The sequence below is a fragment of the Talpa europaea genome (genome assembly GCF_964194135.1).
Source record: "Talpa europaea genome assembly, chromosome: 7".
In the NCBI taxonomy this organism is placed as follows: Eukaryota; Metazoa; Chordata; class Mammalia; order Eulipotyphla; family Talpidae; genus Talpa; species Talpa europaea.
This window is the reverse complement of record NC_140074.1, coordinates 86160563-86187490: the sequence shown is the minus strand read 5'-3', so window position 1 is coordinate 86187490 and position 26928 is coordinate 86160563. Positions and strand designations below refer to the sequence as shown.

The 26928-nt window shown below is 55.9% G+C and overlaps 1 protein-coding gene across 1 annotated transcript; it reads right to left on the bottom strand.

The window, feature by feature from the left end:
* Positions 1–718: 718 nt before the first annotated feature.
* DOC2B (double C2 domain beta) lies at positions 719–24281 on the bottom strand (the record flags this gene model as incomplete). Its single annotated transcript, XM_084238786.1, has 9 exons — positions 719–855; positions 1401–1497; positions 2247–2328; positions 8603–8760; positions 11248–11374; positions 11563–11672; positions 13234–13308; positions 15906–15985; positions 23909–24281. 9 exons carry the CDS (start codon positions 24279–24281, stop codon positions 719–721), a joined length of 1239 nt encoding a protein of 412 aa, XP_084094912.1.
* Positions 24282–26928: the final 2647 nt, after the last annotated feature.

The window sequence follows — 26928 nt, the reverse complement described above, 5'->3', positions numbered from 1 at the left end:
TTCCCTACACTGTTTTCCCCTTGTTTGCATAGAAACTTGACTCACCCTTCAAGGTCCTGCGGAAACATTATCTCCTCCAGGAAGCCTTCCCTGCCCTCCTAGCAGTCAGCAGAATCCACAGCACCTATAGGAAGGCCAGGCTGGCCTTGGCATTACTCAACCCCCCCCCCCCCATTGTGATATTTTATTTCTAGCTAAATGGGGATCTCCCTGACGGCAGGCCCTGGGTATCTTTCCGTCCCAGGGGACTGTGGAATCGGTCCTGCCTCTAACGTCACCTTTTCCCTACCTGCCCATTAATACCAAAGATGAAGGGGTAAATCAGGGTTTTCTTTTGGGAATAAATGTTCTTCAGAGTCCTGTCCTTCTGTTGCCCTTAATCTCCCCCTACCAGTCATATTCTTACTGCCTTGGCACCCCTGCACTCCTTTCAGCCTGAGGTCCCCTGTGACTGCCAACACCTAGTAGGGTTCTTGCCCCCCTGGATGGCCTTAGGCCCTTCCTCCAGGTAGGTGGTGAGGCCACAATCCTGTCCACGCAGTTCAGTGTCACTTTGTGGCTGGGCCCTCCATGGCCACCAAACAAGGGCTGCAGAGGCTCTATGTCCAAGTAGATGTCCTGGATCCTCCCCAACGTGGGAGCTGAGGCCATTGGTGGCAGTTGAGGAAGCCCAGGGCCAGGCCCACACTGGGCTGGTTGTGGTGGTGGAGGGGGCCTGTCAGTCGCTGAGCACGGCCCCAGGGAGTTCGTTGGTGAGAGTGTGCCAGCGCTCAATCCGCTTGTCCTTGTTCTTCAGGCAGTCAAACCAGTGCTTCAGCCGCTCGCCCTTGGCATTGATGCCCAGAACCACACCACCTGCAAGAGGGGCACGGGGGGGGGGCAGTCAGGGACACAGCAACCTCCTGCTGCACCTTGTAATTCTGTGCTTCAAGGCCTGACTCTGCCCTGCCCACTGGCTTCTGAGGGTGGACAGTGGCCTGCTCGCCAAGCCATACTCTAGGCTTTCACAGATCAGGGCCCTGGTCCTGCCCTTTATCCAGGACCAGAGCACTGCTGGGGGTGGAGCTCAGTGGTAAGTGTTAAGGGGAAGAGATGGGGGAAGAAAGGGCTAGCCCCTCTGCGCACAGCCACCAAGCCCACCTGGAATTCAGAGCCACAAGGCCTCAGTCCATCCCAAGGTATGACCCTCCCAGGCCTCCTTAGTTCTCTAGGTCTGTCTCTGCCTCTGTCACATAGGTACAGGCTGCACAACGTGTGAGGACCCTCACATCTTGCGGTAGGTGGTCTCTGAACCCAGTTTTCCCCCAAAGGCTTTGCAGGAGAGGCTATGGCCTGATTCAAGTCTACTTCCCTTGGCTGAACGCACGTGGTTAAATGGTATTCTCATCACGTCCTCTTACCAATGAAATCATTGGATTTTCCAATGTCATAATCCCAAACGGTGACCTCCAGAGTCTTCTTGGCTAGGTCCCCATGCTTAATCTCGTAACAGAACTCCTGGTGGCCAGAAGGGATAATCAGGGTCAATGCCACATGACTAGAAGGGCTCGGGTGTGGCGAGGGCATGACTCAGGAAGGATGAGTGAGTGGGAGGGTGGTCAGGGCACGGTGGTGGATGATGGTGGAGTCTCATCTATTTCTGACAGCCGGGCTGGGGTCCACGCCTCTCTGCCACTGAAGCTAGTGTCTCAAGATGCCAGAGAAGCTCTTTATTTCAAATCAACAGACACTTGGTGGCCTTAGTGTGCTTGCTCTCTCCTGGGTCTGGCCCTGCTGACCACTCCTTTTGTGGATATCTATCTCAACAGCTTCCAGAGTGTTCTAACATCTGCCGTCTCCCTCACTCTCTGGCAGTATCTCTTCTGCCACCTTTAATGGCTCAGGTTCTGCCTGAGGCTTCTTGGCTCCTCTCCTTGGAGGTCCTCTCCACCGGCACCCACTCTGGTGCCCAAGGATCTGGCTCTGCACCTGCAGCCTGGAGCAGCTCCAGTCCTCCCACCATCTCGCTCTCCTCACACCTCCGCATCAAACATGGCCACCATTCTTTCACTCAGATCCTCTGAAGTGCTTCCCAGGCCTCTCTTCTTCCCCCATCCCACCCCCTTGACCTAGTTCAGCCAGGCCTTTCCTACCCCTCCCCTCCATCGAGGGGCTGTCCTGTCAACCCCTGCCCACCTTCTGTCAACACTCCAGGGTTTGGGGGGAGACTGAGCAGCTTCCCAGTATCTTCACCAGCCCCCTCCTACCTCATTGAACTCTGGGTTCAGGGTCTTTTTCTTTACCGCCGTCTTATGTTTGGATTTCTTGTCCACATCTGGCTTCAGGTATCTGGAATTATAACCCACAGACAGGGTGAGGGTAGAGAGAACCAGGTTCAGAGGGAGCCGGCAGGGCTTAGAAGAGCTTTTTATCCTTGCAGGACTTTCCCTGGACAACCCCATTCATCCTAATTCTCGGATTCCCTGGCACTACTGTGCCTAAGGTGGGTGGTCAGTGTGGTGAGAAACAAGTGGTTTCTTCATCTACTGGACTTCGTCACATGCCCACTTGTGAGGTTTACCACAGACCTTCCCCCACCCCATCCCCCTAGAAAGCGGACTTTTCCTTGTTCCTGGAGGTCTCATTTTCACAAAACTTATCTCCCCAACAGAAAAGCATTTTTAGCAGAGTTGGCTCCTCGCTAGAGATTTTTTAAAGTAGGTTTATTGAATCACATAAAATTCATCTGTTTAATAAATTTAGTAAGTGCAACATCACTGGAGCTTTGAGGAAGGCCTTGTGGGCAGTAACAGTTCTTCCCACATGGAAGAGAAGTTGGACTTTCAAGCGCTCTCCCTCCCTCTTCATTAGCTCCTTAGTCTTAGCTGCAGAACAGCTGTCTTCAGCTGAGGATCAGGGAAGTGAAGGGAATTGCTCAAGGTCACACAGCTGGTCCCCATAGGGCTGGTGTGAGAAGCCAGGACAACACCTCTTCAGTTGTAGACCTCATGACAGGACAGCTGTCCTGCCTCTTTTGAGAGTGCTCTGGGGGTGCAGACCACATCTTTCTTATCCACCACCAGGTTCCCGACCCAGCTTACTGCCTGGCCCTGGGTAACTCCATAAACTTTTGAACAAATGATACTTTCCTAGAAGTGAATTTACCATCCAGAGACACATGTCAAACTTCTTGCATCATTTCGCCAAACTGCCCTCCAAAAAGACTGGTTGACACACGTCCTCACAAAGCTGACTACTTAGAAAATCCTTGTTGGTTTGGGAGGAGAAAGTGGTATCATTGTTGGTTGACTTTGCATTATTTTTGTAACAATTTATACAAGTTCATGATAGAAACACTAGAAAATATGTATTGACAAAAGTTGTGTTGGGAGAGAAATGAAGACATAGGTCCACACAAAGCCCTGGGATGTAGGCTAGAGGTGTGGGGGTGAGAGGATTCACCAGAGTGAGTGGGGAACAGAACAGGCAGATGTACTGCAATACACTGCTGAGGGGAGCAGCGGGCTGAGGCAGGAGATGCCTGCTGCGCCATGTGGGTTGCTCCCTGGCTGGCCAAGGATTGAACTCTTGCTACAGTAGCTGGTGATAGCTTCATAGCACTGTCTTTAACCCCTGTGCCACCTAAAGCCCTGATTTTTAAGCAGCTGCTTACAATTATTGAAAACGCAATTTGATAACAAGTGAAGTGACGAACAAAACTACTGACGCACACAGCCACGTGGATGACTAATGCACTTATGTGATGTGAGAGCAGCTAGATTCAAAAGGCCACGTACTGTGTGGTTGTTGCCATTATGAGAGAGTCTAGTATAGAAAACAAATCCACGGTGGGCTGGGGGAACTTTCTGGGGTTAAAAACATTCTACATCTTGACTGTGGTGTTAGTAATAAGATTGTATGTCAGTCAAACTTCAAAATTTGAAGTCAGAACCTCAAACTTGACTTTTAAAAACAAGTTTGGCTAAGGGCGTGTTATCTTAAAGCTCCCACCCAGAGATGGTGAATTTTTTTATTTCATTTCCTTATAAAGCTTTCATACGCTTGCCAACCATTTTGCTATTTATTGTTTTTTGTCGCTTCAACTTGTTCTTGGCCTGTTCCCCTTTGGCAGTTTGCAAAGGGAGCGACTGTGGGTCCTGCACAGTAGGAGTGTCTCCCTACCCCTGCTTTGGGAAGGAGAGTTTTCTGGGATCCCCACATCCTCAGCACACTGCATGGCCCACATTCATCGAGTGACCCCTCACCCAGTCACTGGGCCCCCACAGCAGGGTACTAGGCATTGTTCCTGTCCTGCTTCCAGGCCTTTGTCCGTGCTGGTTTCTCTGTCTGGAGTACCCTCTCTGCCTCTCCTCACCATCCTGGGTGAGCTGCCTCAGTGCCCTTTGCAGGTGTGACATTTGCAGGCAAGGGACCCGCTCTGGCATAGCCCCCGTGGCCTTTTGCTCCCCCTTGCTCTGTTCTGGCCACCCAGGCTCACAGACCCTCTCCAGCAGTGGCCCCTCTGGTCCCTTCTGCACAGTAACTGCTGCTTGTTGAAGGCCAGAGCCCAGGTGGCTGGAGGGAGGGAGTTGTACAGGACAGCACGGCACGGTGCCTCCAGTTCCTTTAGTTCTAGGTATAAAATGGAGATTATAACAGAAGTGACTGCAGAGCATCAGCGGGAGGCTCACTAGGCCTAGCACTGCCCCTGAGGGATACTCTGTATGAGTTGGTGATTCTATTACCAGCATGCTACTGCTTCTCCCCCATCATACCCTGAATAGCTGGATTTGGGGTCAATTTCTGGCCTGGAAAAGGGGAACTGGGGCAGGTGTCACCTAGGAAGAAGTTTATAAAAGAGGGTGCATGTGGAGAAAGGGGAACCCTCATGCATTTGCTGGTGGGAATCTAGCTGGTAGAGCCACTGTGAAAACAGTATGGAGGAGTCTCAAAAAAGGAGAAACAGAACTACTACAGTATCCAACAATTCCACTTCCGGGAATATATCCCAAGGAAATAACAGTAGCTGGAAAAAGCTATCTGCACCCCCATGTCCCTCACCGCATTGTTCACAACAGCTGAGATACAGAAACCATCTAATTGTCCGGTTTCAGAGCCAGACAGTGTTTTCAGTAGCTCCACCTGCTCTGCTCCTCACTCTGCTGAATCCTCTCACCCCACCCCCGCACCTCTGGCCTACACTCCAGTTCTTGTGTGCAGAGGTAAATCTTAAACACAAGCGATCCAAGCTCAGATCAGACTTGTGGTTAACCAGGGAAGGGGGTCCCACAGAAAGGTGGGGCGGGATGGAGGAAAGTAGTTAAAAGTGACGAGATAAAGTCCTAAGGAGGTGCTGTGCCAGAGGTGACTGCAGCCCCGCTGATGATATGCAGGCGAGTTAAGAGTAGAGCCTCGGACTCTGGTGAATTCTCTCACCCTCCCGTGCTTCTGACTGTACCCAGTGCTTGTATAAACAAACAAACAAATAAATAAAATACGTGCCTCTTTAAAAAAAAAAAGAGTAGAGCCTCAGCGTTCTCACAAGGAGCAAATTTTTCCTTTCTGTTGTATCTCTATGAGGAGATGGATGCGCCATCGCTTCTCGGTGTAAATGAGGCAAAGCATCATGCTGTGGTTACAGTAACCTCTGCTGGTTCTCAATAAAACGAGAAAGAGCAAGGGTACTGACCCAAGGCTTTGCTCTATCTAGCTCTGCCCTTTAGCATTCACCATGGCGTGTCCCTAGCTGGCGCTCTTCTGGGGTCCTTGCCAGGGACACACTCTCAGGGCCACACCACCCAGAATCTAACCAGGGCCCTTATTTCGTCTGCCTTCTGTGAGGAAGAGGACCATGGTCCATGAAAGGGCCTTTCAGAGGCAGCGAGGCTTGAACGGCCTAAACAGGGCCTCTTCTCACCCAGAGAATTATAATCAGACAAGGGGGTTTTGAGGCCAGGGTGGGGCCCCCAGGGCAAGTGTGGCTCTGATACAGGGAACCACCTACAGATCTGCCCATTTTTAAAAGGTCATGCTGACCCAGCTGCGGAGGTGGACATGGCTTGCGTGGGCCCAGCAGTTCCCATACTGACAGGGAGGAGCCCCAGGCTCGGAGGACAGGGTCTGCCTGGCTGTGGGGGTTGGCAGAACTGTTCGTTTTACTGGGTGAGACCCTGCTTTCTGGCTAAACAAGCATGGGACCCTGGGATTCCTGTCAACCTGGCAGGTGGGCATCGACCCTATTTTAAGATGTTCATAACAATTTGGCTTCAGATTGCATTTGCGCCCTGCCATGGGAGAACTCTAGCATGATGGGTACAGGTAGAGGCACTTTCCTCCTTCCTCACCACCACCACCACCACCACCACCTTGCAAAGCCCTGCAAGAGTTAAGAAATGTGCAGAAACAGTATCACCCGTGCACCTTCCTGCGGTTTGCTTCTGGGCTCAGCATAGCTGTCCGAGTTAATTCAGCCAGTCCTCATTTATTCATTTTGTCTGCATAGTACTCCATTATATGCACATGCCACATTCTATTCATCTTTTCCTTTGCTGACGACTGCTACCCAGCTTGTTGCTAGACAAGCCATGCTGCCATCAACAGCTCTCCGCCCACCCACGCGTGGGTTTCGGGGCTATAATCCTGGAAGGGAAAGAATGCGGCTCGGTGCCCACACGTTTTCCTAGTTTACTGGCTCCTGCCAATTTGCTCTCCAGCCATACAGACAGACTGGTTAGCTCCTAAATGTTTGCAGCATTGTTTTGCTCATGTTGAAGCTGGGGGCCAATTCCTTATTTTTCATTTGGAAAAGCAGTAACTCCTGTACTATTTACCGGGAATCTGCACTGCAATGCAGTGGGCCCTAGTCAGATTGCCATTATGTCTGGGCACTGCTTCTGGGGCCTGGCGGCATTAGGTTTTAAAAATAACAGCTTTGTTGAGCTATAATGAACATGCTGTGTGATGCACCTTTTTTAAAGTACACAATTTCATGCATTTTAGTATACTCAGACTCAAACATCAACCACAACAAATTGCAGAATATCTTCAGCCCCCAGAAAGAAACCTAGTCTCCATTAGTCACTCCTGCCCCAGTGCCTGACAACTACTCCACTTCCTGTCTGGATTTGCCCATTCCAGACTTTTCATTAATGGAATCATACGATGCATGGCCTTGCGTGAGTGGATTAGCATAGCGTTGTTAAGATTTGTTGTAGCAGGGCCTCCCTGGTGGCGCAGGGGTTAAAGTGTCAGTGCTATCATGCTATCACCAGCCACTGCAGCATGAGTTTGATCCCCAGCCAGGGAGGTGACCCACATGGCACTGCAGACCTCTCCCATCTTGCCCGCTGCTCCCCTCAGCAGTGTGTTTCAGTAGATCTGCCTGTTCTGCCCCCCACTCTGTCTCTGGTGAATCGTCTCACCCACTGCACCTCTGGACTGTACCCCAGTTCTTGTATGCGTAAATAAATCTTTTTAAAAAAAATGGTTGTAGCAGAAATCAGTATTTTGCTCCTTTTCATGACCAAATAATCCACCTGTCAACCTGGTAGGTGGGCATTGAGCCTATTTTAAGATGTTCATAACATCTTAAATACGACTGAGTATGTTCATGCAAAAGTTTTTGTGTGAACAAACATCTTCAGTTCTCTTGGGTGTATGCCTAGGAGTGGATCAAATTGTAATTCTATGTTTAATCATTTGAGGAACTGCCAGACTTTTCTGAAGTAGCTACACCATTTTGTCCTCTGATTTTAAAAGCAACAGAAATACGATAGTGGCCAGTAGGAGTGGCAACCTCAGAGTCGTGTGGTGCAGCAGTGCTGGCCTGCATGTGGGGTCAAGACCTTCGCGTAGACTCTGTCACCTGGGCCTCCTCACTGTCCCTTCCCTACCTCTGTACCTTAACCCTCTGACTCTGCCTCAGTAGAAGCACCTCCTTTCTGCTGAGTCAAATTGCTCCCCAAGTCTTTTGTAAGTGAAGAGCACAAAACACTGACAGTCAACTGTGACACCTGCCTTTCCCTCTCCAAAGGCCCCCCAACTCCCACCTGGCCCTTGAAGTGAAGATCACAGCCTCTCCTGGCACAGTCACAGCTTCAGAACCCAGGTCTGGCATACCCCCCACATTGGCATTAGTGCCTCTAATGTCAACATGAGCCTCCATTGGCAGGGCTGGGTGGCACCTGTGGTGCCAGCTGGACCGGGCACATGAGCAGCACTAAGTCCTGGGTTCTTGGTCACCGCTGGCATGGCCCCTGTCCCTTCCTGTCCCCTCCCCATAGAGTAATCCTCTATGGGGTTACTCCATGGCCCTGCCTGGTCCCTTCCATCATGGAAAGGCCTGAACAGGACATCAGGAGAGAGCTACTCTGTCAGCATGGCCTGGGAAGCCATTCAACATCTAAGGGCCGCAGTTTCCTCACCTGTCAAATGGGGTTGGCTAGATTTTACTGATGGTGTTGCCAAAGGAACGTGGAAGAGAATGCATTCCTGGGAACACAGTGCCCGACGAGCTTCAGCAACAAACTGAGTGCCCACCACACTCACCACTGTTCCGTCCCACAGACCTGTCTCTCGAGGAGAGGAGGAGGATGGAGGGGCTGGCCTGGGGCCACACACTCACGTTTTCACGTATGGGTCTGAGTAGCCATTGGCGTCCATGGCAGCCAAGTGAGCGCACCTCACGATGCCAACCAGCAGGCCCTGCTTCTGTGAGCTGTACTTGAGGGAGATGAGGATGCGGCCCCGTTCCTCCAAGGACTTGTCTTCCGTCTTGTCCACCTGTGAGGCAGGAAGCCACTCAATGGTCCTCCCGTCAGCTACCGGCCCCCAAGTCTGTCCACGGGCCCAGACCAGATGGTGAGGTGTCACACTGAAGTAACTCCAGAGCTTCTCCTGGTACAGCAGGGCAGCCACATTCCGAGCTGAGCGCCAGCTTGGATGGGGGGGGGGGGCTGTTGTCATTAAGGACCCCTTCTGTGCCCCTGCAGCTGCCCAGGCTCTGACTCTGGGGTCGTACCTGAATTTTAGACCTCACCGTCTGGCCTCCCCTCCAGCCAGCGGAACGCTTGACTATTCCTCACCCTTCTGAGACCACCTGTTTCCACCTTCTGGCAGCTGCTCATCCACCGCCCCCTGACCTTTACCTTCTGTCCAACCGCCCAGCTGGAGCCTCGTGACCCCCAAGGGCCCTCCTTAGGCGTTACCCCAGCCTCCTCTCTCATGCAGTCTGGGCCGCATTCCTTTGCCCACGACTGTCCTCTGCCTGGTGGGGAAGTCATGCCCTGAGCAGCTGCGCATAACGAAGGGGCTCCCGTGCAAGGGCCGCCTCCCCCAGTTCCCGCGGCCGCAGCAGATACGGTGATCGGTGATCGATGAGCACAGCATCCGCCCTGACTTCAAAGGCAGCCTCAGCTTCCTTCTCAACAGTGCTCGGTCCGCCACGGCCAATGGGTCAGGCTAAGGAACGTGAGACTGAATTTATCTGCCACTCTGGATGGGGGCTTTGGTGTGATAATGTAAGAATGAGACAATATCAATCAAAAACTAAAAATATGGGATACCCTTTGGATCATTTCCTGTGAAGACCATGGAACTAGGCACATTGTTCAGTGCTTGCTGAGAATGGATAAGGTTACAGATGATATAAAATCTACTACACCAAATATCTTGACTGGCAGAGCAGCTATCCCAAGTGGCACTGTGGGGGTCACTTTGCATCCCCCAAAGTGGATTCCTGGCAGATTCAAGCAAGGCTCAGCAATACCTGACATGCCCCCCAACACAGGCAGGGACACACATGGGGCCTTGTGCCTGAACACGTGAGCACACGCGTGCACAGTGCTCACCCCCCCACCCCCGCCAACCCCGCACCGTTGTTTGTTTATGCCAAGGATCAAAACTCAGTGGAGCACCACTAAGTAGGCGTCGGTGTTGCCTTTTATAACTGACATAGATCATTTGAGAAAACTGGGTCACCTGTGGTTAGTGACTAATACTAAAATAAAGGTTATATCCTTCACATAAATGTCTATGAGTGGGAGAGAATGTGACAAAAGAATCAAATTTGATGAAGCTGAGCAAAAAGACAGCTGGGACTCAGAAGGAAGCGGGACTTGCAGGTTGACCAGTTCCCAGGGCTGGCCCAGGCCAGGCTGCATTGAGTGTCTGGGCCAGGCCCGGGTCGCCGGGTAGCGTGCTCCAAGCTGTCTCCCTTGCCCAGGAAGGGGGCGGGGGGGCAAGACATCCCCAAAGGGGCTTGTGTTTGGGCCCTGAACAGTGGGCTGCCTGCCAGAGGATCCAGGTTTCTCGGGACCCTGGGGTCCTGGGGTCTCCTGGCCAAGCCCTCTGGGCCTTCTGAAGCAGCTGAGGCCTCAAGAGAGGGAAGAAAGAGGAAGGTAGGGCGGGTGAGAGACTAGTGGACTGAGGCTCTGGGAGGCCAGTGCTGCAGATGGCCGGGGGCAAAATCGGTTTTGATATCATTTCCAAACATTAGTGATTTGTAGGAAATAATTATCTTCTGTCTCCTCCGGGTGTGTCACAGGCATCACCTGCCTACCGTGTTCCAGCTGAGCTCCCGCGTTCCCCAGCTGCTCCTCCCGAGCTTCACAGTTAATGACCCTTCACTCCAGCGCTCCGTCCCACGGCCGGGAAGCTCAGTCCAGCACGCCTCCCTTCCCTTGTGGCCCCACCAGGCCAGGGCCTGCTCACCTCACTGCTTTCCCTCCTCTCCATCCCGCTCTGGGCCTGACGAGCCCGTTAAAATGGGTCAGATGCGCTGAGCCCCTGCCCGCGCCTCCTGCTGCCTGCCCCACTAAGGTCGAAGGCCCGAGTCCTTCCTGCCCCACCCCCACCCCTCTAACCTCTGATCTCAGCTGCCAGGACACCTCCCTGCCCTCTCTTCGCCAGCTGGGCTAATGCCTGTGCCTCCTCCAGCCTACACGGGGCTTGGCACCTGCTGCTCTCCCTGGGACAGTCTCCACCCGCCCGAGTCCTTCCCAGAGCACCCAGCTGACCCATCACCCGCCCCCCGCTTCTCAGTCCTGCCTTCTTGGCCCTGATCACTGCCTCGCATGCTGTGTTTGGGGGATTTATCTCATTTTGTCCAAGCTTCACCAAGGCGGGGGTTTTTGTCTGTTTCCCTGGGCACATGCAACCATGTCAGGCGCCCAGTAGGGGCACCAGCCCTCAGGTGCTGCGCTCCCCAGGGAGGGCTGGCCCAGGACGCCTGCAGAGCCCAGCGCTGGAGGGAGCCCCCGGCCCACTCACCGGCAGCTGCTTCTCCAGGCAGATGCTGAAGGTCTTGGTGTGGTTGGGTTTCAGCTTCTTCAGGGGCACGCGCGTCTCCCCGATGAACTCGTTGTGGCGGAATTTGTCCTCATCACACACGGAGATCCTGGAGGGCAAGGAACACGGCCAGCTCTACAGACCCTGGGTGCCCTCAACTTGCTTCCCGGTCACGGAGGATCTGCACGGCGTGAGCGTGGCTGTGTGTGTGGAGGCGCGCGCAGCATGCTCAGGGCCGGCCCTGTGACTGGGAGTAGGGGGTGGGAGGGAGCCTGTGGCCCCGGGGCGCTCACCCACCGCAGGGTCTTTCGGATCATGTCTTCATCTGTGATCCCGTAGTAAGTGAGGGTCTCGTTCCACGTGGGGTTCAAAGTGTTTCGGAGAGTTTTTGTTCTGAGTTTATTTGCCTGGAGGAAGCAAAAACGAGCCTGTGAACATGAAGGAGTGTGGCAAGCTGGGCAGTGGCCCCAGGATGCCAGGGCCTGATCCTAGAACCAGTGGCTGTGTCTGTCAGCTTGCTTTCTGGATGGAGATGGAATTAATCACGAGGGTGCGTACAAGCAGAAGGGGGGTGCAGAAGAGATGTAGTGAGGGAAGGTCAGCGAGACGCAAGGCTGGCTTTGACGATGGAAGGGGCCATGAGCCAAGGGAATGTGGGCAGCTTCTGGCAGCGGCTGGTGGTAACTTATTACTGCAGCCCAAGGAAACTAACCAGGAGGCTCCCTGCCTCCAGGCCCCACAGTGTGTGCATTTTCTCCAGGAGCTGCTGGGGCCTGGGCTATGGGGCTGGATCCTCACCCTCATAGTTCTTTGCCTTTGCTCAGGCTGTTCCCTGTGTGCCTGGAATATCACTTCTCCTAGAGAATACCTGTGGGGAGGTCTGCCCTCTACTCCTTCCTCTGTGCTTCTGGAAATCTTGGTCCTCAGAGCCCTGATGGGCCTTATACCCTCCGATTCTGAGTTCTGCCCCATTCCTTTTGATACCTGCTATACCAGCTCAGGGTTTGAGGTCAGGAAGCCCTGGGTTTGAATCCCCACTCTACCACATACATAAGCGCTGTGGTTCAGGAAACACCTCTCAGCAGTTTTTAGGAGCCTTGCATATAAATTCTTTATAAGGACTGCACTTTGTAAAATGTCGCCTTATACAGGAAATCCCATGGGGGCTCCCTATGAGCCAGCAGCTGGGTTCCATGTGTCTAAGAAATCACGGTTATTGAACGCCTGAGTGGAGAACATCTCCTGAGCCTGCAAAGCCATAGGGGTCCCCTGGCAGCATGAGGACATGGAGCAGGGTCGGCCTGGGGGTGTTCTGCCATGGGAACAGGATTTTGTGGTCAAATAAATGGGCAGACACTGCCCACTCTGTACGCAGTGAGCCTCACAGAGCAGCCCATCTACACATTAAAGGCTCTGATAAGTCTCGCAGTAGAGAAACCTGTTTCCCAGTGTCATCTGGCCACAGAACCCTTTTTTTTTCCCAAGTTAAATATTTTAATTAAAAGCCTGAAGTATTTAACATTCAATGGAAGGAAATAACCAAAAACACGGTGCTTATTTGCCATTTTGGTCCAAGAGGTAACTGCGATCACTGATGTCTCAGGCATCTCAACAGCCTAAGACATATATGGACACTGCACCAGGGAGACCTGCCTGGGACCCTTTATTAGCATGAAATATTAATTTCTAGTGGTGACGACTTTTTATAAAACCCTGACTGGAAATTCTCTTGGGGTTCCCCTAACTCAACCGAAGCCTATTTATAAGTGAGCAAACTGAGGCTGCTTTCCGGGCAGACATGCCAGCTGGAGGTCCCTGGGAGGCCTGGAGCACATGGGTTGAGGTTCCACAGTTTGACTGGGCTCTGAGGGGATGGGGGAGCTGGGGGTCTCCTTGGTGCCTCAAGTCCAGCCTGGGTCCCAGTCACAGGGGGCAGTGCTAATTGCAGGTCCCAGGAGGACGCCTCACCTTACTGGCTCCTGGCAGCAGGTGGAGCTTGACGTAGGGGTCCGCCAGCCCATTGTGGTCCATCGGCTTCAGGCCCTGAGCAGAGAACAGCCAAGGGTGTGAAGTGGGACACAGAGCCACAGGCAGTCCTTGTGCCCCGACCCTCTTCAGGGGAGCCCCCTAGTGGGGCATGAACTAGGGGAGCCCCCTAGTGGGGCATGAACTCTCCCCCTAGTGGGGGAGTGAAGAGGGCTCAGAGGGGTGCAGTGTTCTCTCCACCCAAAAGTCCTGACCCAGGGCAGGTGTCATGTGCCTGCCAGGCCAGCCTTTCTTCACCACTGAGACCAGGAGACTTGCAGTGCTTTGAATGAAGCCAGTGGCCCCTTTGGGGAGGCCTGTCCTTCCCTCACTTGCCCCAAATCCCTATAGCCCTGCACAGTCATCCATGCGCTTCCCTTTGGGGTGGTAGGGAAATGCCCCATGTCCTGGGGACCAGGCTCAGTTTCTCCTGATTCGCCACAGTGCCTGCCAGTCTGTGTCCACACAGGCCACACAAGCTGGCTGGCCGTGGAGGGTCCCTCCACAAGATGGCATCCCTCACCAACTCTGCAGAGTCAAGTGTGCAATGCCCAGGAACCAATGGAAGTGAGAACAGACAGGGGCTTAGCTGACCTCATGCCTGCTCATTTCTGATCACTGCATTTTTTTCTGGGATGGTGCCTGGGGATATAGGGATAGCTGTGGCTGGCGTGGGGCTGTGGCTGGCGTGGGGCTGTGGCTGGCGTGGGGCTGTGGCTGGCAGGGGGCTGTGGCTGGTTTAGGGTAGAGCAGCAACCCGGTGCCAGCACTGGCAGAGGAGCTGCAAGTTGGCTGCTTGTCACCAGGTCCCCCTCCAAAGGGTGCTGGGCCTCTCCCCCCACCCCGTTTGGAGGTCCTCCCAGGAGGGGGTTGAGATTTGAGGTGAGGGCTTCCAATCACCCACTGCTGTGTTGGGAAGGGAGACACAGGTTTTAGAGCCAGGCTGGCCTGGGTTCATTCAGCTTCTGCACTTTGGAGGTAACAATTGCAATTACTGGGGAGTCTATGAGTTACTTTGCCCACAAGCTTCTGGGGCTCAATAAAGTACCCACTTCTCAGGCTGGAGACTTGAGGAGGTAATACCAATGCAGGGCCTGGCAGGCAGGGGTTTGCTCTCCCTTCCCAACACTGCAGGCCCCTTGGAAGATGTCGTGGAAATGGTTGAGGGTGGGGTGGGGCATCTGAGCTGTGCCTGGAGCTGTGGGGGCACCAGTGCTACCCTACACAGGTGGGTATGATTAAGCCTACTACCAGGGGCGCAAACTGAGGCTGCTCTGCCCACCCAGAAGGAGGAGGGCCTGCCCCAGGCCTCTAGTCTCCTCCCAGAGGCCACTGTTCCCACTTCCGGGGCTCGACTGTCAGCCTTGCTTCAGCCTTCCTACTCCCTGGGGTTTCTCACATATCCCAAGCCCATGCCTGCGTCCGCTCTCCCCAGGCAGAACTGGATGTAAACAGGGAATGACCTGGGGAATGGGGGAGCAACCATGGCTCAAGGTCCTTCTATCCCCCACTTCCAATGCCCTGACTGACACACCCCTAGGGGCACACACCTGGAGCGCAGGTGAGGAAGGGGGGGCATGCAGCAGAGGGAGGGGTCCTGGTGCCTGGGATTCTGACAAGGAATGGATGACTCTGGCCAGTGGTCTGACGGCCAGTGTCCACTCAGAGTCCCTAAGCCTGGACAACCTCTACAAGGCTGGGTAGAGGGAGAGCAGAGGGGATCTGCCCAGTCCCACACCTTGGTGCAGTGAGGGGTCCCCAAATATTCAACTCTGTCCCTGGGGCAGGTGGACAGCTCTCTCATGGCAAGGCTGGGGGGCCCACGTCTTAGTCCAACAGCTGCCAAAGGAGAGGGCAGGGATGGCCTCTAGGTAGCCATTGTGGACACTACTCAGCCCTGACCAGGGCAGCCAAGGTGTAGTGATCCAGGCTGAGGGTCTCAGCTGGGCAGTGCCAGCTGTGGCACAGAGTCAAGGGCAGAGGAGGAGAAAGGAACAGGAAAGCTCACAGGCTAGGAGTCAGGGGCTGGGGTAGGAGGGAGGGTTCTGGGCCCAGGCAGAAGGCTCTTAGTTCTGAGCTGGGCCCAGACCCCTCCAGGAGGCTCTACCAGGTCTCACAGTGGCCCTGACCTTGCGAGAGGACGTCAACTTTGGCACCTTCCAGGCGGAACACTGAGGTGGGGACAGAGGACAGTGCAGCTGAGAACACAGAGCTGGCACGTGTCGGCCCAAGGGGCCAGGCCACAGTGGGGTTTACAGATGCCCCTGACTCCACCCCCAAGAGCAAGGCTCAGGCCCTGACACTAGAGATGGATCCCCTGCCTGGAGAGGGGTCAGCCTCCCCACGTGGTGCCAGCCTCCAGAGCTGTGCCCACTCACGCCAGGGACTGCAAGCCTGGGACTGAGGCTTCCACATGCAGGCCTTCCTCAGCCTGCAGGACAGGCCCCGTGGCTCTCCCACCAGGCCCTTCCCTTTGTTTTACTTTCTCAGCTGAGTTGACCGAGGCAAAATTCCCTCCTGGCTCTGCACCCGCACCCGCACCATGAAGGCTGGAGAGGAAACTGGCCTTCCTGACCTCCCTCGGCCCCCTCCACAAGCCAGGGCCCTGGGCCTACCTTGGCCTTGCTGATGGTGCAGTGGAGGGCATTGTTCTCCTGGTCGTAAAGCAGGCTGAAGTCCAGTGTGCCCAGGGCAGCTGTGGACAAGGGAGGGCCCGGGTCACGTGTGGCCAGACGTGTGGCCAGACCGGGGAGAAGGTCCACCCAACCCTGTGCAGTCAGCCGCGGCAAGCCTGTGGTGACTGCCACCATGGCGCACCCACCGCACGCGGCCTCTGCATCCACCTTCCAGTCCCAGCAACCCCGGGAAGCGAGTCGGGCTGTCCCCATTTTCCCAATGAGGAGGAGCTGAGGTTCAGAGAGGTTAGGTTGGTTCCCCGTCACCCAGGCTGGCCCCACAGCAGGGCCCCTCACCCCGCTGGGGCAGTACTGCCTGTGGCCATGTCCACTGGCCCCTCAGCTCCAGCCAAGTTCATGCCCCCCTGCCCCATGCGAGTCTGAGCTCCACGCCTCAGTTTCTCTCATTTGTTAAATGTTACAGGAATTGAGAGAAGGCAGAGGTGATGGGTTTTGTTAGGCGGGACCTGTGCAGGCTGCGGGGAGCAAGCAGCTGGGTCCTCATGCGGGTCCAGAGCTTCTTAAAGGCACCGGGCGATTCCCAAGGGCGGAGCAGAGCAGGGGCGTTATTGGGCACAGCTGCCACCCGCAGGGGCAATCACACAGCAGCTGTGCCTGCTACGAACACTTGGCTCCTGGCACAAAGACCTGGGGTGTGGGCAGGGCCAGCCTCGGGGCAAGTCTCAGGATAGCAAGATGATTCACGGGATGTCTTCAGAGGCCCAGCTGCGTCTCCCTGCCTCCCCATCCATCCAGCTTCCTTCCTTCCTTCCCTTCATTCTCCCTTCCCTTTCTCTACCAAGTGTTGACAATACACCAGACTCTAGGGATGAAGCTCTGCAGGAAAGCACGGCTTAATGGGAGGAACAGACGAAAAGAATTTGCCACAGTAACGTCCGGTGGGCCAGGAGTAGTGGGGAATGGGGGGAGGGGTGTTTGGTAACACAGTGAAACAGAGCCATCAAGGAAGGTTTCCTGGAGGAGGTGACACTTTATGTGAGCCATGAAGAATGAGTAGGAGTTGGCCAGTGCACATTGGGGCTGGGGGAGGGGAAACACTTCAGTCACAGGCCAAACTGACCCCTGGGGTACTGAGTGCCTGGAATGATGCTGGGGGGAGGGCAGAGTTCTACTCTTCAGGCCAGGGGTGCCCAACATGGGTCTAGAGCAGCTGTGGTCCTCTGGCCAAGTCAGCCAGGTCCATCTGTTCACATCTCATCCACGGCTGCCTGTGAGCCACAACGTCAGAGTTGAGTGGCTACTACAGGGACGACGTGGCCCGCAGATCCCTGGGTCAGCGTAGGGCCCAGGCATGGCAAAGTTTGCGGTCTGCAGAGAAACGGATGTATTCAGGCCCATGAGTGTAGAGTTGAGCTTGTCTTGCCCCCCAGGTTGTAACACAGCACAAGGCACATGGCTCAGTGTCTGTCCTTGCTGGGAGTGGGGCAGGGGGAGGCAGTGTGGGGAGCAAGATGTCTGACTCTGGGTTCAAATCCTGACTGCACTTTCTTGCTGGCCTTAGACAGCTTACCTAGCCTCTCTGTGCCTCAGTTTTCTCATCTGCGAAATGGAGATACAATAGCACCCACCTCAGCACTGTGCTTTCACACAGCACATGGGGTACAGAAAGAGCTCAGCAGATTATAGAAGGAGCAGGTTCACTTAGGTGATTTTGCTAGAAAGCTGTACTTCTCCTCTGAGACGCCTTATTCCAAACTGGGTCACATCTTACAGCCTTTGTGAATAGAATATACAAACGGTCACTTACTTTTCCGAAAAACCCGCACCATTGCTGCAACCACGTGATTGTTCCGTATGTCACGGGCACAGCGTAGACACGGAACGGGTGTGCGATGACTCCCAGGTGGCCACTCTTTTTGAGGTCTTCATTTTAATGCCTCCTCCTCTTTTGCCATCAGCTTGAAACCTCCTGACTTGCAACTGCCGTTAGCGTTCTTGCCTCTGGTAGCACAAACAGTTCTCCCTCCTATTCAATAGTTAACGCTTCTTCTATGAAACCAGGTGAAAATACTTGTTAGAACTGTGTCCAAATCAAGAGTCAATGGGCCTCAGATGGTGGCTGAAGCCCTTTTCCCTGGGTAGAGCAGGTAGTCCTGCCTTTTGCTGTTTCCTAGCTCTCAACTTTGGGGGTGGGGGCAGGCACCTGGGGTGCAGAAAGCAAGGTAGAGATCACCAGGTGCCCGTAACAACCAACACAGCCCAGGCCCAAGCTTCTCTGGGTCTATACTTTTCTAACAAGTCTCCAAAGCTGTTGACTTCACAGGACTATCAATCGATCCAGTTTAGGCCCACTGTGGCTCGTTCACTCCTGACATTAGCTTCCTGGGCAGGGACCAGGCCTCATACCTGTGACACCAGCAGAAAACAGGTGGCTGGGACCGTCAGGCAACCAGCTCTCCAGTTGCTCTCAGGAGTGGGCAGTGGGTGCGAGGCCACGTGTAAGACACACACTCCATGATCGCTGTCTGTTGCTTAATCACAGGACAAGGCAGGGAGGTGGAGGGGCTACTTGCTGCCCATTGGGGAACTCAGATCCAAGAGGGGTGTGGAGCCCCTCCCCTGGCTCTATAGACATCTGTTTAAGGAGCCTGGATGCTGCGTGGTGACACCAACACCTGTCCTCACTTCCCAAGGAGAACAGAAACCTGGGGCCACCCCAGGATGGGACTGATGAATTTCTATGAACTCCGATGGAAGTTTTGTAAGAAATGCCAGTTTCCAAATACAGCCTTGGTGTAGAGCCAGCAAGGCACAGAGCAGGTTTTCTATGATCCGGGCAGATGGGTGAGGGAGGAGTCCTGGAGCCCTCAATGGCTTTTTCAGGCTTTTAGTGATCTTTCCACACCACTTGTAGTGAGGCAGGCAGGGAGGCTGGCAGGCCTCCCAGTCCCTGGCGAATCTTCACTCTTTCTGGGCTCTCTGGCCTTCTCTCGCGGTCTCTCCGCTGGTCTCTGCTACTCTGCCGCACGGTCGTCTGCCCCCAGGCGTCCTCTGCTGCCGCCCTCTGTGACGCCGGCCTTACAGGCTCAGCCTCCCGGCTCAGGTGTGCCCACTCACGCATGCGCACACCCCGCTCCAGGGGCCGCCGTCAGGCACGCGTGTGAGTGCACAGGTGTGGGTCATTGATGCTAATGGCGGGAGGGCGGGAAAACCTGACAACTCCCATTGATCCTACAGTTGGTCATCAATTTTAGAGACTTGCTTGGTGGTGGTCTCTTAGGAGCTTATCGGATAGTCTAAGTCTTCGTTTCCCATTTGGAACAATGAGGCTCAGAGGGGGAGGCGTCCTGCTCAGGGCGGCACAGCCGAGCAGGACCCAGAAATGAAGGCTCCTCATTTCCATCCTGGTAGTTTCTGCCTTGAAGCCTAGTGGCGACACATTGTTCTTGTCTGCCACTTTTTTTAGCCGAAATCTTAGGAGGATGTAAAGGAGAAACAAAAGACAGAAAAATAGAGTCTCTCGGGCACCCTGGCCTGTGGTATGGCCGAGGGGTCCCCAAGGGCAGGTGAAGGCTTGTCTGTGTGAGCCACAGGGTCCTGGCCCTGCCACTCAAATCACATGCCCCGGCTAAAGTTTACATCTTTGGAAAAATAATGACGGTTGGTCACTAATGGGCCTTTGAGAATTGTCACCCGCTTGTTGGTAATTATAGAGCTTTAATGGGGCTAATTCAGAGAAAATTAAGCTCAAATTCCTGTCGGTTCCTGTAAGGCTGCACCTCCCTCTGCTCTGCTGGTGGAGACGGACAGCATCACTTTGACCTTGGACTGCACCTGGACTTTCCTCATCCATACACCCTTGGGAATAGGAAACCTCCCTTTTTTTTTCTTTAAAGATTTATTTATTTATACAAGAACCGGGGTACAGGCCAGATGTGTGGGAGGGTGAGAGGATTCACCAGAGACAGAGTGGGGAGCAGAACAGGCAGATTGATGAAATACACTGCTGAGGGGAGCGGTGGGCACGACAGGAGAGGTCTGCGCGCCATGTGGGACCCTCGCCGGCTGGCAGGGATCGAACTGGTACTGCAGAGGCTGCGGACAGCTTCACGGCGTGGCGCTCAACTGCCTGTGCCACTAGGGGAGGCCCTCCCTTTTTTTTTTGAAGAAAAATGTTAACCTTTCAAAAAGATTTTTAAAAAATGATGGCAAGAACCACAGGAAATGATCAAGTTTGAATTGAAAGCTGAGTTGGGGAAACTGAGGCACTCCAGGGGCTACAGAGAGAAATGAGTCATATGTCCCTACATCCCAGGAGGGCAGAAGCAAAGGGTTAGGACATTTCTACATCTATTCACTCCCCCACCTTAAATTGTTCAAAGGTTCGCCACTGTATCTTGGACTTTGTTCAGCCTCCTTGGTGTGAGGTTCAAGACCCTCTGTGGCAGGACCCCTTTCATCACATCATCTTTTCCCCTTGTGTTACCCACTTGAACTGACGTGGCCTCCACTGAGCTGCGTTTCCTCCACCGCTGTACGTCTGTACACCGAAGTCCGTCTGCCAGGAGCACTTTCCTTTCCTCCTCCTCCTCCGCCAGGCTGCTCCTTCTCCCCCCAGTTTCTGAACTGAACCCTCTCCTTGGGTGAACTCTGGGCAACCCGTTTGGGGTCCTGTCTCGCTGTCCTCACTGCATCTCAATGTCTATTAACTCCCTGGAATCGGAGATGGTCTCAGACATTCTTGAATCTCTGTGCCCAGCACAGAGATCGCTGTACAATTGTACAATTGCTGTACACAGCAATTGCTATACAATTGCTCTTGTAATGTCGAGCATAAAAAGAGGATGACAGGTTCAAAAATGGGAGCATCACATTTTTGTGGGGACTGGGAAGTGGGCCCAGCTCAGGACTTTTGGGGCAGGCTTGGTTGTGATCCCTCTACTTCTTCTTGCTCCAAGCCTCACTGGGTGTCCGTCCTGACCCAGCCCAGAATGAATCATGCAGGGGCAGGTTTAAGGATGGGTGTGTGATGCAGGACTGGCCAATGAGACAGAAGGCCAGGCTTGCTGGGGACTCTGGGCAAGGTCTGATCTTAAATTGATACATGGGAGGGGAAAATGGTCCTTATCAAATTTAGGATCTCAGCTAGATGTCACAATTAACATGGGATGCTTGGACCTGCAGCAGCATCTTGGACCCTGAGGGAGGCCAGCCGAAGACAGCAAGGGCATGGTCAACTGGAAAGATGGACAGAACCTTCGTGATTGATGTTGCTGCCGAGCTGCCGCCCACCCTCATGGTTTATAGCACTTTGAGTTTTCTGTTGCTTGCGACCCAAAGCACTCTAGTCACGGCAGCTCTGAGGGGCTGCCACAGCCCGGTGGGTGGAAGGGGTTCTCAGGCGGGGGTGGGCAGACACAGGTCTGGAGGAGAGTGGAGTCCAGCTCAGTCAGGCGCATGTGGGTAATCCCCAGGGGGGAGCCCCAGCAGGGAGGGCGGGCAAAGGAGGGCGGCGCTCATGCCAGTGCCACCCGTTTCTCTCCATCCTCACTCCTCTTAGACCCCTCGCACCATGTAAAATTTGTGCTTGTCCCTTGAGGTAACTTAAAGAATGAGGTTTAAAGAGAAGGAAAAATAAAGGCCAAATAAATAAACATTACTCTCAGCTTTGGACAACAGAGCAACCGCCCTAATTTCTTTTTGTCAGAAGAGATAATCCAATAATTAGGGCAGCAAATAGCATAACCCTGGCTAAAGCTGTAATGAACCATCTGCCTTGAATCATTCATTTAGGCTTGCTAGAGAGATTGCTTGTCAGAGCTGAGGAGGGAGCGGCCGAGGGACCGGGTGGAGAGCAGCTCCACCCCAGAACCAGGGCTCCACACAGGCAGGAGCCGAGATTTCTGTGTCCCAGACCTGGTCTGTTCGCTCAGACTCTGATGGGATCCAAGCCCGGGCTGAGCTGCCCCTTGAAGGCAGGGAGGGGCCCACGCTAGCCCAGGTGCACACACCCTGCCCCTGTGTTCTTTCCAGTAGGGGGTCTGTGACAGTGTGGTCAGCCCACCGTCCAGGCTGGAGAGGCTGCGTCCAGGCTGCCTGGTCTTGCTGAACCCAGTGAATCTGTCCCCTGTGAGGACATGTGAGCTGTTGGGGCTCCTGTTTCCTCTCTGCTGCTAGGACTGTGCTCTGTGAATTGACTAGGGGTGGGGCTGCTGCCAAAGCTCTGGACCTTCTGGCTCCCTCCTCGCCTGTAGGTTCAGGGCTAGTCAAAAGAAATGACCAGATTTCTCACCTTCTGGCTGAACGTTGCCCAGAGGCCCGTGGAGGCACTAGAAGGGCTGCAGGCAGAAGCTTTGCTTTGTGTGCTCACTCTAGTATACCAGAAGATACTGGAAATGGGGTTCCCCACCCCTTCTTCTGGAGGTGGCTTTGAATTCAGGGTATCCAAAGGGAGGACTTGAGTCTCAGGGCCTGCCCGGAGGTGCAGCTAGTGAGGGGGTGCATTTTACCAGGGGTGCCCAGAGCTCAGGCTAGGAAAGATCCAGGGTACAGCCCTGAGGGCAATACATTCTCCCCACCCAATTTCTCCAAGCTGGCAGGAAAAATGTGGAGGGAGAGGACTGCTCCCTAGTCCTGATGCCTGGGGGTAGGACCTCAATATGCCAGGCTCTGGCCAGAGGGCTGTGATCCAGGCCCCAAGAAAGCACACAGCAGGCAGTTCCCTATCACAGCTAAAGGGCCTCCTAAGGCTCACTCCTCCTGGGCCTCCCTAGATCAGGCTTGAGAGGTATGCCCCCCACCAACCACACCCAGTGGTGCTGGTAGCCCACACCTTGGTCTTTAAGAGGCACGTTTTTATGCTTAGGAATCACCAAGACGCTGGTCCAGGGCCCGGGTGAATGTCCCTGCCGGAACCCTAGCTGCCCTGCGCGCGCGAGTCGGGTGGGGAGGGTGGGATCTTGGCCAGACCTACTGCGACCCCTGTTCCAAAAGGTCCACCTCCCTGGACTGGGCTTTCATTTGACCCTGGTTTTCCAGGTCTGAGAGAGTCAAGGCTGGTGCCACAGCTGGGCAGGGGGCGCTTCCCCACGCCCGCCCCATCTCCACCCCCATCCCGTGCAAGCCCGTGGCGCATGGAGCCGCTACCTCTTCAGCCTCGGTTTCCCCTGCAGTTCCGGGGAGGGCAGGCACCTCCGACACCGGAAAGGACCAACAGCGTCCCCCAGCCCCACCCGGCCTGGCCCTGGCGACCCGGTCGCTCGCCTGCTCCCTGAGGCTGGGGGCTCGGCCCTGGGGAGCGCAGGCTCGGGATGGGGGGGGCTTGCTGGCGAGGCGGGGGCTGGTGGGGGGCTGGGAGTAACAGGTGGGAGAAGGTCGCCCGCCTGGGCGAGCGCGGCGGGAGTGTGCACCGACGCGGGAGGAACCACCAAGGTTTTTCCAAAGGACAGGCGGCCCCGCGGTCCTCTGCTTCTCGGGCCGCGCACCAGCAAAGCCGCCGCGCTACGCCCGCCGCCCGGCCCGCCCGGGGAGCCCGCCGGGCCCGGCCCCCGCCCTCCCGCCCTCCCGCCGCGAGGTCAGCCGCGGCGGCTCCCGGGCGGGAAGCGGCCGCGCGGCGGCAGCAACTGGTGTCTCCCCGGGCGCAGCTCCGCCCTTCCCAGGAACAAAAGCGGCCGCCCGCGCCGGAGCTCCCGGCCGGCGGGCCGAGAGAGGGCGCGGCGCGGGCTCCGGGGGGCCGGGCCCCGGAAATGGGACACCCCCAGGGGGCGCCCCCAAACTTCCCACCTCTCCAGTCCGGGCCGGGGGAGGTGTCGGAGCGGGGCGCCGAGGGCGCACGGAGCCGGCGAGGGGGCCGCGCGCGGAGCGGGGTGTCTGCGGAGGGACAAGCGGAGCCCGCGGGGCGCCGAGGGGCCGGGCGAGGCCGCGGGGCGCGCGGGAGCCTGCGCGAGGGGGGGCGGCGAGAAGCCGGCGAGTTGGAAACTTACTGCAGTCGTCGGACTCGTAGCCGTCGGCGTCCGGCTCGTCCTCCGGCGGCTTGGCGGGCGGCCGCGCCGGGCTGGGGCCGGGGCCGGGGCCCGGGCTGGCGCCGTAGGCTCCGAAGAGCTGATCCACATCCTCCTCGTCGTCGCGGGCGCCGTCGGAGGGGCTGCGGCGGCCCGCGCTGGCCGCGGCGGGGCGCGCGGGGGCGGCCGGGGGCGCGGCGGCGCGGGGCCCGGCGTCCGGGGGCAGGCCCCGCGGGAAGCGGGGGAAGTAGTCGGAGATCTGCTTGATGGGCCGGATGGGGCCGGGGCACACGTCGATGGCCATATGCTCCTGGATGCTGATGGTCGCCTTCTCCCCGCGCCGCCGGAGGGTCATGCAGGCAGCGCGGCCCCGCCCGGGCGCGGCCCGGCCCGGCGCGGCCCCGGCCCGGGGGCGGCTCAGCAGGCCCGGCGGGGCGCGGCGGGGGCGGCGGGCATGGCCGGCGGCGCCCCCGGACGGCCCTGACGCCGCTGCTGCCTGCTCGGCGGCGGCCGGCGCGAGTGAGTGCCGGGGGCCGGCAGGCGGGGGGCGGGCCCAGCCCGCGTCACCCGGCAGCAGCCAAGCAGTGCGAGGGTGCGGGCTGCGCGGGCGGGCGCGGAGCGGAGCGAGCCGAGCGGCGCCGCACTCACTCGCACTCACCCCGGCGCGCACGCCGGCCCGGGACCCCGCGCGCGCACACCCCGCGGCAGCGCCCCGGAGCCTGCCGCGCGCGCCCGCTCGCTGGACAGCCGGAGAGCCGAGCAGGGATCCACTCCGGCACATTCCTGTCCCTGCCGGCACCTGCTGGGCTCCGTCCCCCTCCCAGGACGCTCGCGGAACACACGGGGCACACGCAAACGTGTGTGAACACTGGCTCACACCTGAGGACACACACACACACAAACATGTATCCACACGGAGTCGGATGAGGATGCTCTGGCACAGCACACCCACAATACACACCCCCTTTAAAAGACACACACACAGAGGGGATGGGAGGATCAGGCACAGACGTTATGCACCCCCAGCGCACACCCACAGGAGTGATCTGGAGTCTCAGGGGAGCTTCCCCACATCCCCACTGAGCAGAACACACACTCTTAGGAAAGCGGGGACAGACTGCTCCCACACTAGCGGGACACGCACATCTTCAGCAGCCCAAGGTCATTGCTGGCACAGTCAATTCACACTTCCTCTCAGGGCACACACACACACACACACACACTGTAATATCAAGGCAGTCCCTCACTTGGGCGGTGAGTAGTTTGAGGGACTCAGTTCCTCACCCCCCCCTTCGGGGCAGGTCTGGTGAGAACCTGTCCACACGCTGTGTTCAGGAGGGCACAGGACCCGCGGGGTCTGAGCAGAAGTCGCCAGTGAACGGTGGCCATGCAGAGGTGGAGGTGTGGGCAAGGCCTGCTCAGCCTCCCACATGGTCGGATAACTAAATAAACCCACGACAGCCCCGCTGCTGTGCCCTTTCTGGCATCAGCTCCGTTGGGAATGGCTGCAGCATACATAGTTGTGTCCCCAGAAAGCCCTGGGCATCGTTGGAATCCCGTTTACTCTCAGGTTTCCACTGACCTACAAGCAACACTTGTCTTCTTGGTTGAGTCTCTTTTGTGTAAAGTCTGAATGAGGGGTTCCAAGTCTGCCCTGCCCTTGACCTTAACCCCTGGAGGGGCGGGGAGCAGAGACAAGAGAGGAGACTCAGCCCTCCCCACCTCCAGCTGCATCATTCTGGCAGATCATTAACTCTCCCCAAATCTCCTGAAGTGGGGTCCAGTCTATCCTCAAGCAAGGTACGAGGCCCTCCAGTGCAGAGTGTGGCATCTAAGGGGTGACAGGAATGGCTCTCTTCTCCCTTCCCTTGGGAGGCAAGACTCACCGGTAAGAATTGAAAGGAACCACATGCTGTTATGGGTTAAGTTCAGAACAGGGTGGTGACAGTCACACCCACTTTGAACAGCCCTACGTGCTGTGTCAGGAACTGCTCTGATTACACCCCCCACACACACACACACACTCCCCAGTGGGTAGGCAAGGCTGCCTGGTCCATTTTGCTGGGTAATAAAAGCCCACTCAGGCTGACAGGCTGGAGGCAGAGCTGGGGTTAGAACCTAGGAGTCCTGACATTTTTGATGCTTCCGCTGCCCCTTCCTCTCTCCCTCCAAACCCTTACAGAGCTGGGCAGGTCAGAACAGAAAGGAAAACAGGTAAAATCTTCTCCAAAGTTCTTCCTGAGGCTTCTGGAACAGGGACAGCCCAATTGAGGAGGCAAAGGAGGGAAAGAGCAGAGAGCCCACGAGCCCAAGCGTTTTCAGTGGGAATGGATTGTCTCCCTAAGGACAATCTGAGATGCTGGTGGGAGAAAAATCCAGCTTTCCAAGAGTCAGAGACCAAGGGAAGAGCCTGGAAGCCTAACACAGTGGGCTCTCATTTCTATGAATGTTTTAGGGGATTAATAGTTAAATAGGCACAGAGTGACTCCTGTGCCAGAGGTGGCTGCATCACTAAGTGATTACATACTTACACGAGGTATTAAAATACAGACACTGAAACTTGTTTCCTTATTCCTTCACTTGAAGAGCAAGAAACTGTTGTCCTCTTCTTACAGATGGGGAAACCAAAGCTTCAGGAGGTCAGGTGACTGGGAATGAGATCCTGGATATCTGGCAACCTGACCCCAATGTGCCCTTTCAATGTCAAGGCTATGCCCCTGTGTTCACTGGTGGAGGTGGCCACAAAGAAGGGGCTGACTGTGCCCCTCTGATCTTGACTCTCTGTGGCTCTGGCTTTTTGGAGGATCCATTAGATCCTCTTGGCTCTAGGGAGAGTCTGGAAAGATGGGGTGAAGGGCCTCCAGAGTATGGAGCCAGGGAACCTCAGGATGCTTGCTGGAGAAATATGTATGTAGGGCTAACCTCTGGCAGGTGGTGGAGTTGAGAGTTACCCCGAGGTCTGAGCTTGTCTGGTTATGAGCCCAGGTGAGATGGGGTGGGGT